The sequence below is a fragment of the Carassius auratus genome, chromosome 50 (genome assembly GCF_003368295.1).
Source record: "Carassius auratus strain Wakin chromosome 50, ASM336829v1, whole genome shotgun sequence".
NCBI lineage: Eukaryota > Metazoa > Chordata > Actinopteri > Cypriniformes > Cyprinidae > Carassius > Carassius auratus.
The window spans coordinates 15,044,084-15,060,301 of NC_039292.1; the positions used below are offsets into that span (position 1 = coordinate 15,044,084).

The 16,218-nt window shown below is 35.0% G+C and overlaps 1 long non-coding RNA gene and 2 gene segments (V, D, J or C); 2 read left to right on the top strand and 1 right to left on the bottom strand.

Moving 5' to 3' along the window:
- The first annotated feature begins 1,153 nt into the window (after positions 1-1,153).
- On the top strand, positions 1,154-1,809 carry LOC113067132 (immunoglobulin kappa variable 3-15-like). The segment is given in 2 exon segments: positions 1,154-1,320; positions 1,414-1,809. Coding segments are annotated over 2 exon segments (375 nt in total).
- Positions 1,810-2,440: 631 nt separating this feature from the next.
- LOC113067137 (uncharacterized) lies at positions 2,441-3,916 on the bottom strand. Its single transcript, XR_003279278.1, has 2 exons — positions 3,777-3,916; positions 2,441-2,972 (listed from the first exon to the last, which is right to left on the bottom strand). It is a non-coding gene; the product is annotated as an uncharacterized LOC113067137 (long non-coding RNA).
- An 836-nt stretch (positions 3,917-4,752) lies between these two features.
- Positions 4,753-5,596, top strand: LOC113067135 (immunoglobulin kappa variable 3-15-like; the record flags this gene model as incomplete). The annotated part of the segment is given in 2 exon segments: positions 4,753-4,819; positions 5,007-5,596. Coding segments are annotated over 2 exon segments (402 nt in total), but the record flags the coding sequence as incomplete, so codon positions are not given.
- Positions 5,597-16,218: the final 10,622 nt, after the last annotated feature.

Here is a 16,218-nt window from a genome sequence, read left to right on the forward strand (position 1 = left end):
CTTTCCTATTTCCAACTATTTTTTTAAAGAATCGCTACTCTGTGTGACTCCTCTCCATCCTGAACTTCAGACTGATACATTTACACTAGTGTTTTCTTTTTAAAACACATAACTTTTGTCATGGTTACGCCTGTTGTTCACACTACTCTGGAGTTTTCGGCCCTCGAAAACAGAGACTTCAAAAATGCTGCAGACGGGGTTAAGTTTCAGTATAAATGTACTAGTGATGAGAAGTTCAGATCATTTTACTGACTCACATCTTTGAATCTCTTTAAGCAAAATGAACAAAACCTTTTTCAAGTCATTTCATTCATTTCGTGTTAATATCCAAATTCCCCAACACATCTTTTTACTCAAACATTGATTGTGTCATATAAACTATAATGCAACCAAGACATAATTATAAGAAACACCTCTCGAGTCTTCAGGCTTGAGTCGTTCGTTCATCACGTGACAGCTCCATAGACCAGAGGATATGCAGTCTTCACAGAAAGAGAATTGATTAGTTCACCTCTCGAGTCTACGGGTTAAAGTCGTTTGCTCTTTTGTCATGTGACAGCTTCCTGAATCAGTATCTTGTAACGTTGTGTTATATTTAGGAATTATCAAAGTGATTTCCCCCATCATACAGAAAGTTTGTAAGACTCGAGAGGTGAACTAATAATTTCTATAGATCCTATTGGATGTTGCGCATCCACGGTCAACTCGAAATAAATCAAATCCCTCGCTCAGACAACTCATCATTATCAAAGATTTATTCAAAATGAACAGATTGTTCAAGAATGACCCATCACTAAAACGGACAAAAATGATGGCAGCTGCCCATATTCTCTCTACGTATCCCTGACGACCGTGTAAACAATAACATCTTGCACATTGTTGTACCTGCAAGAATGGTCATGTGACATGCGTTCTCAGTTGTGTAGTGTGAATGGCCACACATTAGGGCCGCCACTGCATGTTAGTGATATTTAATATAATTAGGTTTATCATCGTCCCAGTAAAATAATCATTCATTGAAGAAAGTGTCTGATTTCTGTAATTTACATTCATCGCTAAGTATGAAAGTGTCTAATGTTTTGTAGAACATGAACATGCATGAAGAAATTAATCTGAGGTCTGAGACTGACAGCTGTCTGTTCTGTGTGTGAAGAGCATTTACATAGAGACACTTTGCATGAGAGAGTTTATAGTGCTGTGAGTTTAACACTTCATGACTGAGAGCAGAACAGAACACAATCTTCATCATCACACAAGACACAACAACAACAATGAACAACATCATCATCCTCATCTGGACTCTCGCACTGTTCGCTCAAGGTTTGTGGTAAAACTTTCATAAAAATGATTCATTACTTTAAAATGTGAAATATACATAATTTTTAATTCTTATACTTCATTCCTTTCTTTCAGAGAGTAGAGGACAGTACACTGTAACTCAGAGTCCATCAATAACAGCAGCTCAACCAGGACAAGAAGTCAGAATAAACTGTAAAATCAGCAGTTCAGTGTATGCTAATAATTATTTAGCCTGGTATTTACAGAAACCTGGAGAAGCTCCTAAACTCCTCATATATCTTGCATCAACCCGTTACACTGGAACTCCATCTAGATTCAGTGGCAGTGGATCTAACAGTGATTTCACTCTGACCATCAGTGGAGTCCAGACTGAAGATACAGGAGATTATTACTGTCAGAGTTTCCACTATCCAAACAGTAAAGCTGTGTTCACACAGTGATAAAGAGTCGTACAAAAACCTCCGTCAGTCAGAGTCACAGTGACTGCACTGATACAGCTGAGAGATACTGCAGCTGCTGATGAACACAATCACACACAACACTGATCAACACAAACACTAATAACACAATATCATCACAATCAACATTTATCTTGTATTTCTGAAGAGAATGAGTCAGTGTTTTAATATAATCATCATGATTTAGGTATAATATATTAATACAGTCAATCAAACTGAACAGACTGCATTCAGTCACTTCTGTTGTCTGGATGTGATGCTTTCCAGTTGAACCACAGAAAGATTTACAATATTACATAGTTGCAGTCAAAATGATTCATTCTTGATGTATGGTTATTATTACTTGTATAAATGTGTTTATATATTTTCACCCTCTCATGGTGAGTTTGTCTGTGTGCTGCTAGACTACAGCAGAAGTGGAACTGGTCTGTTTCAGTCCAGATCATGTAACCAATCAAACAGAGACACTGGGAGTGTGGACTGAAAATCTCATTTACATTGTGAGTGTGGAGTGATTGTGATCCTCTCAGAATAGAGCAGCTCTGTCTCCAGAGACCATGTTCAAACCCCAAGAGCTTTATTTGACTAGATTTACTGCTACTGATCGAGCTTCTGAAAAACACCTGGACAAACACTACATGCATCTTCATCTGTTAGTTGAATGATGTTGTCAGACACAAATGGAGTTTGTTGAGAAGCTTTATTGAATGTTGCAGCAAACACAGCAGATTGAAAGATCAGCCAGTGCTTTGACACTAGAGCTCTCTTTCAGTATTGAGTTGTAAATGACTACAGCTGCAGCACTAGACTCATGTGAATCCTGCCTGACACAGGACACTCAGATACGCTCATCTTCAGGAGAGAGCAGCGCTCACTGGAGAAACATCAGCACTGCGAGCGACTAACAGCGACTCTTGTGGAACGAGGCCTCATGAGGAGCTCCATCATGTGTTACTCTGCAGACGTACAGCTCTCCCTCTTCCCAGCGTGCTTTGCTGAGGGTCAGGACACTACTGCGGCTGTAGCGGCCGTCCTGCTCGCTCTCTGCGCTGGTCACAACCCCCTCGGTGACCTCTGAGCCGTCCAGTGTCCAGCTCACCAGCGCCCCCTGTGGAGAGTAAGAGCTGAGCAGACAGAGCAGTGCGGCTGAGTCTCCAGAGATCTGCAGAGAAGAGGGCGGCAGCAGAGACACTGAGGGCTTCAGTGTGGGACCAGCTGCAGGAGACAAACACAACACATTCACAAACACAGAGAAAACACACTGCAGCTCCAGCACTCTTCTGCCCTGCAGCATTCACATCATTTCAACATCACTTTCAGCAGCAGACGTGTGAGATGCAGTAACAATCACAACAATCTAATCATTCATCTTATTCATCATCACTGCAGCTGATATATACACAATATACAAACTACACAATCACTATATACATATTATACTATATAAATGAAACATCATAAAATGAAACCAAATGTACAATGACACTGACTGGTATAATTTCAGTATAATTTAATATATTGTCATAAAGTTCTTACATTATATCTTACTTGAACTTAAAATGTTCTTACGGACTTTAGTTTTTACTTATTTTTTTACACTTTTCAAACTATTACAATGCAAATGCAAAACATTTCTAAACATTAATATATTTTGTATATTTTTTTAATGCACAATATGAGCAAAAGAGATTCAAAATCTTTGAACTACAAAAACCATATTTGCATTCTGATGACAAATTTCTTCTTTTCATGTATAATGTCTACAAAAAATGAACTTTATATGATCAGTGTAAAAATGCATGAAAATAAATTAGCATTTTGTCAAACTAAATGATAAAATGAATAAAACTCAAAGTGAGACATTATAGTAATGTGTTTGGACAATAATTGTTTGCTGAGTATATATAAAGTTATTTGAAGCTCTTAAGGTGACAATAAAATAATGTCTATTAAACATTAAAATCATTTAAACAACATTTCAACAATTTTGTACAAGCCAGTTAAAAGAGCCAGACTTACCGAGCACCAGTTTAGTTCCTCCACCGAAAGTCCACCACAGTGATACAATCGAATGAAACACTCGTACAAAAACCTCTATTCCACTCGAGTGAACACAAACTCCAGCAGAGAGAGAGAAACAACACTTCAACACACTGAGAGCACAAACACCTCAGCTGCTCACAATGTCTTTCTTTTCATTATCAGTTGAAGAGTTTCTTCTCATTCACTGTAGTCCTGATTCAGTTTGACTTTATGTCCTATATTTCTCATTCATTTTTTCCTTGTGTGCCAATAACACTTTTTAAGGAAATTAAGTTGATGACCTTTCACCCTTTTTTATCATGAATGATGTCATGGAGTTTCTCATAATGATGCTTTGATCGTCAAATTAAGCTTGATCATTGTGATTCACAGAAAGAAAAAAAGTCTAATTTTACACAATTATGAGTCCTGATGATATTTATACGAGTAGCAAATAAAGGTCTCATGAAAGATATCCCATATAGAGACATTCAAAATTAAAAAGAACACAAAGGACTTTTACTTTTTTAATCTAAACGCAGCTGAATACTATTGACTTATTCTTGATAACACATCTATTATCAGATACTTTCACTTAATAAATAAATGAATCATGAATGACTAGAACGGATTAATATGTTATTACAGTGACACTAGAAACTGAAAATGTTGCATTCACACAGATAGATGACAATATGAAGACTAAGATCAGTGTCACATCAGCCAGTGCAACAACAAATGAACAAAACTAATATGTTATGATTAATCAATGCAATAATCAGTAAATGGTTAAAAAACATTACTGTGAGAGTAAAATATTACAGTATTAGTTGTAGCAGCTCAATCTGTTGTGAATCCTGCCCACTTCTTTGCATCATCAGCCCATGCTTCAGTGCTCTGAGAGAGTTTATAGTGCTGTGAGTTTAACACTTCATGACTGAGAGCAGAACAGAACACAATCTTCATCATCACACAAGACACAACAACAACAATGAACAACATCCTCATCCTCATCTGGACTCTCACACTGCTTGCTCAAGGTTTGTATTCTTTAATTTTGTCATTTATTATTTAATTCTTTGAAGTGTAAAATATTAATCATTAACAATTTCATAATATATATATATATATATATATATATATATATATATATATATATATATATATATATATATATATATATATATATATATATATACATATACATATATATATTCTTCCTTTCAGAGAGTAGAGGACAGTACACTGTAACTCAGAGTCCATCAATAACAGCAGCTCAACCAGGACAAGAAGTCAGAATAAACTGTAAAACCAGCAGTAATGTCTACAGTGATAGTTATGGGTCACATATGGCCTGGTATTTACAGAAACCTGGAGAAGCTCCTAAACTCCTCATATATCTTGCATCAACCCGTTTCACTGGAACTCCATCTAGATTCAGTGGCAGTGGATCTAACAGTGATTTCACTCTGACCATCAGTGGAGTCCAGACTGAAGATACAGGAGATTATTACTGTCTGAGTTTCCACTATCCAAACAGTAAAGCTGTGTTCACACAGTGATAAAGAGTCGTACAAAAACCTCCGTCAGTCAGAGTCACAGTGACTGCACTGATACAGCTGAGAGATACTGCAGCTGCTGATGAACACAATCACACACAACACTGATCAACACAAACACTAATTACACAATACAAACAAATGGTGGAGTTTATTGTGATACACTTTGAGGTTGACTTGAGGAAGCCCCATTTGATTGTGTAACATCTTTAAGTTTAAAGGTTTTCTTGTCACACAGACAGCAAAAAGTCAGACAGGTCATCAAAAACTCAACATAACTCAACTCTGAACATTAGACCACTTCAGAACCCATCAAACCTCAACAGACCAGCATGAAATTATATTAGACCCTGTTATGGCAAATTATGGCAAACACAAAAGTGTTTTTTTTTATCTCATATTTGCTTTTGTTATTTTAACTGAAGTGTATTTAGTGATTGTGTAGTTTGTATATCAGCTCATTCAATATACTTTTCACTTAATCTGAGCTACAGTTTGCAAAATTTCACTTTAGAAACTGAGTGTAAACAAAAGAAAACATAATAGAGGAATATCTAACATGAAACTGTATGAAGCTCAAATTCACTTCATTGAATGAGCTCCAGCACAGCTCTTATGAAACAAAAATATATTTCCATATATTTATGATCAATATATTCCCATATGCAAAGAAAATGTCCTTATATATGAATGATCAATATATTAAATGTTTTAATGGTATATTGAAAATATTGAGAATAATATATTGTGTTACTATATTGCAATATATTGAATAATACATAAGGAACTGCTGCTTTTCATATATTAAAAAATTTGTGACAATATTTTATAATATATGTAATTAAATATTTAGTATGTAAGGAACACCCCGACGAAGGAATCCAATGGTGAGGGTGAATAATAATGTGTGCAGATCTTTTACTTGTGTTCCTGCAAAGTTCACTTAAAATTTATCAGGATTTTGTTTCAGTCTAGCTCTAATTTTAGTCTAGCTCTGTTTAATCTGACTCCAGTTTTCAAGCTATCATTAAATTAAGACTATTTCTAATTAAGAACTGATCACAAATATCAATTATGTATTCATTCAGATATTTGATTATTTTGAATATCCCATACTTTCAGTTATTCGTTCATCAGGAACACAATGGCGCATTTGAGTCTCACGTCGGCCGTACACAGATCTCATGATCACAAACTCACCAGTCCGAACTTAATCAGAGAGTTCAAGATTAGCCTTTATCTTTAAGTCCAGCCGCCTACTGCTCGCTCAGAATAAAAAGTGTAGTTTGTTAAGTCACTTCAATACAACTTGCTGAATCAGTGATAGACAGAATAAAAAAGTTCTGTTTTGCTCAGTCATGAGCCTTTAGTCTGTTCTCTCCTGACACAGATTTGAGGAAACATCAGCCTCCACATGATCTACTAGTTATAATGATTTCAGCAGAGGCTAAAATAAATCAAGAATTAATGTCTATTTTGCCTGGCACAATAAAAAATCAATCATGAAGAATAAATTCAATCAATCAATAAACAAAATACATCAATTTAAAAATAATACATTAAAATTTGGTTACACAAATGATCAGCATGAAACACGAAACACAGAAATATAAAAATAGCTCCAAATAATTTCAAAGAGTTATCATGCCTGGCAAATAGAGAGACACGTGGCAAGTGTGCGGGAAGTTGTGTTTGCAGATGTTTCATCGATTCTCTTTAAATACTCAAATCAGAACAAAACAAATTCCTCATAAATTCAAGATAATAAAAACTTCACAAAACTTTTGCTGGGACTTGAGGTAACCTGAAAGCCATATTTACCCTGGGGTAGAAAAACAACGTCTGTCGAAGACCTTATCAGAGGCTTGACTCACATGAGCAGAACCGAATATTCCCCAGATTTGAGATCTTTATTTTTGGTCTGTTCTACTGATATGGGACTGAGATCATGTGAATAAATATGATCTGTAATAATATTTTTATTTGTATCAATATGTAGTCAAACATGGCCAATGCACATATTGCAGAATATTGAAAAATATAAGCGCTAGTTTCCCATATATAGAAATGTATTATGTGATATATTGCATTATATTTTTCAGCATATTCTCATATTTTTGTTTCGAAAGGGAGGGTAGATAACTGGGCTCGAAAAAGTGTAAACTTTGTCTAAGTTTTAACATAATGAGGAAGAAGTCACTGAAAATGTCTTCACATGAGATTTTAAAACAGAGTGTGATCTGTTGAATTTCAGAAAGTCAGAGAAGTGTGTGCAGGTCATGATTTACCTTCCTTCAGTGAATCTGTGGAGAAATACATCAAGACCTGACAGGCCAAACCAGTAATGAGGCTCCATTAATTATGAATGTTAGCTAGATTATGTTCACTACCTGTCTATCAATCAATCAATCAATCACCTTTATTTATATAGTGCTTTAAACAAAATACATTGCACTGAACAACATTCATTAGGAAAACAGTGTCTCAATAATGCAAAATGACAGTTAAAGGCAGTTCATCATTGAATTCAGTGATGTCATCTCTGTTCAGTTAAATAGTGTCTGTGCATTTATTTGCAATCAAGTCAATGCTATCGCTGTAGATGAAGTGACCCCAACTAAGCAAGCCAGAGGCGACAGCGGCAAGGAACCGAAACTCCATCGGTGACAGAATGGAGAAAAAACCTTGGGAGAAACCAGGCTCAGTTGGGGGCCAGTTCTCCTCTGACCAGACGGAACCAGTAGTTCAATTCCAGGCTGCAGCAAAGTCAGATTGTGCAGAAGAATCATCTGTTTCCTGTGGTCTTGTCCTGGTGGTCCTCTGAGACTAGGTCTTTACAGGGGATCTGTATCTGGGGCTCTGGTTGTCCTGGTCTCCGCTGTCTTTCAGGGCAGTAGAGGTCCTTTCTAGGTGCTGATCCACCATCTGATCTGGATACGGTGGCTACGGTGACCTCTGAATAAGAGAGAAACAGACTAATATTAGCGTAGATGCCATTCTTCTAATGATGTAGCAAGTACATAGGGTGTTATGGGAAGTGTTTCCGGTTCCGGTTTACCTAATTAATGCAGCCTTAAAATCCTTTAACGTATTTGGATATTAAAAGCATATTAGTATGTTATGTGTAAGCCAGGTTAAAGAGATGGGTCTTTAATCTAGATTTAAACTGCAAGAGTGTGAATCTTAATGATATACATCATTAAGATGCGTACTAAATGTCTTTACGTCAAACGTCAATTGCAGATGAGCACAACTAACAGACATGAAATAGACATTGAGTGATTGAGTGATTTATGTGTGCTATTATGTAGAATTCTCTGTTGTCAACACTGCTTATATTAGATAGAGGAGTGCTTGATGCACGGGGTTCTGTAAGGCTCTCTGATTGGCTGATGGGGCAGAGGGACAGCCTCAATGTCCTTTTTCCATTCATGACCAGATTCCAGTCTGACTGCAGAAATGAGGGACATGATGGACGGCAAATACAGGCGAAGGTGTTCACAGAGGTCAGCTGCTTCATCAGAATAAAGCCAGAGAATTGAGACAGATGTAAGATGACAGCAGGATGACGGGTTCACCGACTATTAATATGTGATAGTTTCTTTGAACGATTAATTTTTATAAAGCTTGTTGTTCACTTATAAAGTTTTTTTTTTTTTTGTGATGGTTACTTTTATTCATTAATTTACTCATTTTTATCCATGTTTCCCATCATTGTCTGTAAATAAAATATAATTATTACATTAATTCATTCATTAATACATTAAATATACTACTAAAATGTATAATTTTCACTAGGAAAATATGTAATGTAGTTAAGTATTGGTCAGTATTTATTATTATTATTGTTGGGGTGGGCTAGCAATCCAGTACATTCTGAGTTGTTTTTTTTTTTTTTTTTTTTTTTTTTTTTTATATAAAATCTTCTCCTAAGGTGAGATCTTCAAGAAGCTGCCTGACGTCTTCAGTGTGAAGACATTGCAAACATTGAAAATGCTGTACTAGGTAAGAAAACCGTACTAGTGTACTACTACAACTACTAGACAGTTGAGTTACTGATGCTATGAGATGTTAGTGCACATGTCACTCTTTTTTTCTTCTTATTGCAGAACTTATAATTACATTAAAAAAAAAAAAAAACATCAATATCATGGGTTTGTATAATGGCACGGGATTATATAGAAGCACAATGACAAGGTTAAATATTTTGAGTAATTCATCATAATGGATAAAAAAATTGCCTTTTCAATATAAGCCTGAGGGATGAAACTATAGTTTTATATATATATATATATATATATATATATATATATATATATATATATATATATATATATATATATATATATAAATAAAAATAAAAACACAGGGAGGAAACCACAAAGGAGATTTAAGGCACATTTGATTGTGGATTGAAAATTCTGCACATAAAATAAAGAAATTAACACCATATTCAAGAGATGACAATTTTGGGATTTTGTAATAAAAGTGAATATCTTTAATGATAAACTTGTGGATGACATTAGTAGGGTTAAAAACATAAAACTTAAGTTGACCCAAAATACATTGGTTATACCAGTATCAGAAAATACATAGAGAGCTTTTTCAAATTTCTTCAATATCAAGATATTTTCAGATGATGAAATGAACCAGTCGCTCACATCTTCTGCTTATAAGTTGTTGTGCTTGTTATTACGTCGTAGGTAACATTATAACGTCAACATGGCGGATGATGTCTGGACTGTATTCATACTTAATGCATTCAGGCTATAGAGTATGTACTCTTTTAGCGCTTGCTAAGTAAATACTTTTTAAGTACCTACTCAGTGAGTTTGTAGTTTCAAACGCAGCCTCTGTGATACATGACTGAAACTTTTTGCAAAAACAAATCATTATTTAATTATATTTTAGCATAAGCACACATTGATAGCACAATTTGCACAATCTGACTTTGCTGCAGCCTGGAATTGAACTACTGGTTTCGTCTGGTCAGAGGAGAACTGGCCCCCCAACTGAGCCTGGTTTCTCCCAAGGTTTTTTCTCGATTCTGTCACCGATGGAGTTTCGGTTCCTTGCCGCCGTCGCCTCTGGCTTGCTTGGTTGGGGTCACTTCATCTACAGCGATAGCATTGACTTAATTGCAAATAAATGCACAGACACTATTTAACTAAACAGAGATGACATCACTGAATTCAATAATGAACTGCCTTTAACTATCATTTTGCATTATTGACACTGTTTTCCTAATTAATGTTGTTCAGTTGCTTTGACGCAATGTATTTTGTTTAAAGTGCTATATAAATAAAGGTGACTTGACTTGACTTGACATGTATATGGTTTATGTAAATTCACTTTGACGATGTGCGTGTGCTTAATGTAGCTCTGCTGTTTGCTATACATAATAAAACATTTTTTTATAGCATAATCACAGATATACTATATAATGAAGCTCAACAAATGTGATTTTAACACAAGGAACCGTGATTTTGGTTTTTAATACTCACATTTGGAAACACCCTCGTCTCGTTTCTCCATCATGTTCGGTGATGACGTATCCTCTCCTGTGGCCTCCTGGGATAGAAAAGTGTCCATCGAAGCTCACTTCAGAATCTGGGCTGAAGCTGTAGGGGTTTCTCATCTACTCTTTTATGAATACTGAGGTTTTGAAATGCTCTGAATACTGCTCTCTAAACCAGTGTTGGGTATAGTTACTTTGAAAAGTAGTTAGTTAGGTTACAACGTTACAATCAATTAAAAGTAATCAGTTATGATACAGCGTTACCTATTCATAAAAGTAACGCGTTAGAGTACTCATGCGTTACCAAAAATTAAAAGCCGTCTGCAACGGCTCACACACGACAGACACAGCCCCCGGCCCCTTTAAATGCACCTAGAAGTCGTGACTCCTGACAATGAATAACGTCAGTCATCCGACTAAATTAACACTGCAGGATAACAATAACAGGAAAGACAGTCAGCAATAGGCTATTCCACATGGCGTTTTATTTATTTATTATCACAGAACATATTATTAATCAAAATTTGCACCTACCCAGCCCGGGTAGCCTAGGCTATTGTATATTATGAGCACCACAAGATAACTCCTGATTTTTTTTTTACTTTAAATAATGCAGTTATCAAAGTACAAGTATGCTTACTTGTAAACACAACCTTAAACAGGCTTGCAGATTTAAATCCATTTAGAAATGATGAACAACCAGCCAGCCAACAATCTAACAGAAATTAACAGCTGCCTGTCGAACAAAAATGATAACAAACCACTCACAGTCACAAGCCTAAATTTGCTTTAACACAGTCCTCTTACATTTACTCTTCAAAGTAGTGATTAAAACGTAGCGTTAAATTTGAGGTAGAATTTTTGGCGGTCGACAGAAGCTTTTCACCAACGCAGAGCGTGCATTTTACCGTCATATTCTTTTCTTTTTCGTTGACAAATTGAAAATAATGTGCGTACTTCCATAAACCAAACGCTGTCCTCTCTGCCATCTTGCCGGGAGTTCGAAAAACACACACACACACACACACACACAGGGTCAGGCGCAGGGCACAGACGTATCACAGCCATTGACTTTACGATCACAGAGCTTCAGCTCCGCTGATACATCCGCAGGTAGGACATTATACCTAGGCCTACTGTCTGACAAAAAGCAGGCTGCAGTCGGGATTTTCCTTTCCTTAAAATAACGGATTACTTTTTTTTAAAAATAACGAAGTTACTGATTACTTACGCACGAAACTAACGCGTTAATTTAAACATTTCAGGAAAAAAGTAATTAGAGTACTCTAACGCGTTACTTTGTTACGCGTTACCCACAACACTGCTCTTCACATACTAATTTCTCCTTCTACTGTATATAGTAAGTAGGCAAATTTGGATGCAATTTAAGTATACGTATGTCTGAATCTCTACGCAGGTAATTCTCACCTACTCTATTATGAATACTAAGGATTTTGACATACTTATTATTCACCTACTGCTTCTTGCCTACTATATAGTAGGGAAGTATGTGATTTTCTGATGCAGCAACTATCAGGTGTTTGTATAGGCCAGAGGAGAACTGGTTCCCAAACCAAGTCTGGTTTCTCTCAAGGTTTTTATTTTTTTATTTTTTCACTTGGAGTGTATTTTTCCTGACACTGCTGCCTTCTGACTTGCTTAGTTGGGGTTTGAAAAATACTTAACTTTAATTCATTTATCTATATGACCATACTGACTAACAGCAGTGGATGAGAACAAAACTAGAAATATGTGATGTATACTGCATAATTTGTATTATCTGAAAACATTTCTGATATATGTACGTTACTTTGACACAGTCACCTCTGAAAACACATTAATCTTCATTTTAATGTAGAATCATTTATTTTCTGTAAAGCTGGTTTGAAATGATATTTATCATGAAAAGTGCTATACATTTTTTTTTCTGTTAATATTATTGGATAGTTACACACTTTGGAACAATTATATTTTATGCCCATGTATTTTCTTATGAACTAGAAGACTACACATTCTGAACATTTGATAATTGTAAGCAGTTTACTGGTATTTTTTATTTTATTTTATTATTAGTTATTTTAGAAAAAAAATTTATTCTGTTTTATTATTGATTATCTTTTATTTATATATATATATATATATATATATATATATATATATATATATATATATATATATATATATATATATATACTAGAGTTGGGCATAGATTAATTTTTTTAATCTAGATTAATCTCACTTTGATCTTGAAATTAATCTAGATTAATCTAGATTAAAATTGCTCATTCGAATTCTGCCGAAGGCATTCTGAATATATGTTTCCCAAATAAAATTGACAAACAGTAAGTCTTTGAGAAGGGGTTTATCAAGCTAGGTGGTGCGTTAGAAAAGGGGCTCATCTCCTGTATCCAAAATGCATCACAAAGTGTTTGAAAAAGCTGTAAACTAATTCCACATTGCACAAGGTGCAAACAACGTTACGCCTGTTTCACTCCAATGTTTAAGTTTTTTTCAAGTTTGTAGGTGTCAAGGTACAGAAACCAAATAATAGCACTGGATAGTCTTCAATGTAAAAATGAAATATACAACCAAACCTACATTTATTGAGACACCTTCAACATTTCTCACATTATTACAGTTTTGCTATTTATATCAAAAATTATATCTGGTGTCCGAATAATTTTTGGTTTGACTGTTAAAACTACAGAGTAATTCAGTCAAGAGCAGTGAGTGATTTTCATTTTCATTTTCTTGAATTAACATTACAGCAGCCAGTAGCTAAATTAGGCGCGGTCACTTCAAGAGATGATGAAGGCATCCAATATAATACACATCCCATTTTTTCCCTCAACTGTTTACTTTCACTTAAGAAATAACTGACAGTTTTTTTTTAGCATAATTTCCAAGGTGGATATTTTGACATATTTTGTATGTATTTGTCGGCACAAGAGCAAAAATAAGCAAATTCGATGTTCAAGTGTTTAGAGATGCCTTTCTCTTCGCAGAAGAGAGCTCGGTTCAATGTCGCTGTCATTGATATGCGGCTCTCTCTCTCTCTCTCTCTCTCTCTCAGCACCGAACACAGCGCGCAAGTAACCAGCTTCTCCGTTCAGCTTTTCCGCGTCTTGTTTTTGGATGCTTTAATGTTTAAATCGACAAGCAGTAAGGCGTAAAAACATGTGAAAAAGATAAGCTTTCATGACGATGCACAGCAGTGGCCCGTCAACTGTCCTGAGCATCTTTTTAGGCTGGCCTCAGCCAGTCGGTTATATAAAATATCAAGGTGAAAGTCATCATAGATTGCTTAGTATAGACCCAGCTCCCAACCCAACTTTGAGAACAGATTAACGGCGATATTTTTTTATTGTCCGATAAAAGTCTCGCGTTAACGTAGTACATTTACGCCGATAACGGCCCACCACTAATATATACATTTATCAGTAGGTCAGTCCATGTTTAATGTTGAGCACATTCTCCTCTCATCAGGCTTCAGGTAAATTATTCAAATTGTAAAAATCACTTTGCATTATCAGCACATGCTTCAGTGCTCTGAGAGTGTTTATAGTGCTGTGAGTTTAACATTGTTTATCATCATAACAGACAAAATGATTACAATGACATTCATCATTCTTCTCAATCTTTGGAAATGTATGTTCAATGTAATGACATTATTTGTTTATATTTTATAGTTAGATTCTTTGGAGTTGAATTTCAAAGCCTTTCTATTCATTATTCATTTCTGAAGTTTAAATGTCTTTCAATTGTTCTTCAGGCTCTGCAGGACAGGTGACTGTAATTCAGACTCCAACAGAGAAACATGTTCAGAACGGACAAACAGTCACTCTAACCTGTAAAACCAGCAGATCCACTGGAAACCCTTCAAACGTTTGCTGTAAGTCTTATTTCTCTTGATACCTAAAGAAACCTGGAGAAACTCTGAAAAAGAAGTTTATTCAAAGAAGTTTATTCAAGTGTGCTATTGATGAACTTCTTTTAAACTAAAAATAGGAAAGGATGCTTTTAGTATGCTTTTTATGGGAATTATCTACTTCTCAGAAATACACTTAAAATGACATATAAGTATACTTGACTTATACTTTAAAAAAAAGTTATCAATATATTTGAGCTATACTTGTGCTCCTATAATCTATGTTTTCATTGTTATATGGTAGAGGGTGCTACTACACATCTTCTGCACAGAATTTCCAAAAAAAACACAAGTAAATAATAAAAAGAAACAATAGATAATAACACATGTAATCTAACACGATCATCTGACATGAAACAGCATCAAAACTGTTACATTATGGAATGAAATGTCCGATGAAGAGGTAATAATTACAGTCAAGCTTTGGTGTGTTGATCGACTGCATCTACGTTTTGATTATCAGTCTTTTTTCAGCTTTTTGTTCAAAATGTTATTTCTTTATTTTTTATGAAACTTACCCACATTAAAGTGTTTAAAAAAATGCATGAAGCTAGAATTAAATGTTTTTGTTTACCATCAGATACCCTGTTCTTTCTTTTGATGTTTTGTATGTTCAGATATTTATATGGCAAAATATATACACATTAAAACCTAAATAGGGACATACAGTAGTAGTATACTTAAAGTATGATGTAAAGTTCACTTAAAGAAAACTTATGAGTATACTTGCAGTATAAATCTACTAGACTAGTAGTTTACTGAGACTATTCTTCAAAGTGTGCAGAGTATTTAATTAGTAAACTATCAGTATGAATATAAGTTCACTTTTAGTATAATTGCAGTACAAACTACAAACATAGAGATATACTGGTTGTTTACTCAAAGTTTGCTACTGTTATACTCAAAGTACACTTATTTCTGTCCTCAAAGCTGATCTGAGGTGACCTTTCACCTCTTTTATGATGGTTCTTTTTTATAATTATATTTCGTATACAGCTCAGTCATTATGATGCTAGGGGGGGAAATGCAGCTTCATTCTAAACTCATATGAAATAATTTTCATGATTATACATTCATGAAAAAAGCTACAAAATAAATTTGGTATTCAACAGTTTTTGTTTATTTGCTCTAATGATAGATTGGATGATACATCATTATTCTGTACATACTAAACTCATCTCTATAAATGCTACAATTTAGCAAATAATGCACACTGGCTGTTCGCACAGCGTTCTTCTTCCATTATGCAGTGTACATGAGATACAAAGAGAGTAAAATATTACAGTATTAGTTGTAGCAGCTCGATCTGTTGTGAATCCTGCCCACTTCTTTGCATCATCAGCACATGCTTCAGTGCTCTGAGAGAGTTTATAGTGCTGTGAGTTTAACACTTCATGACTGAGAGCAGAACAGAACACAATCTTCCTCATCACA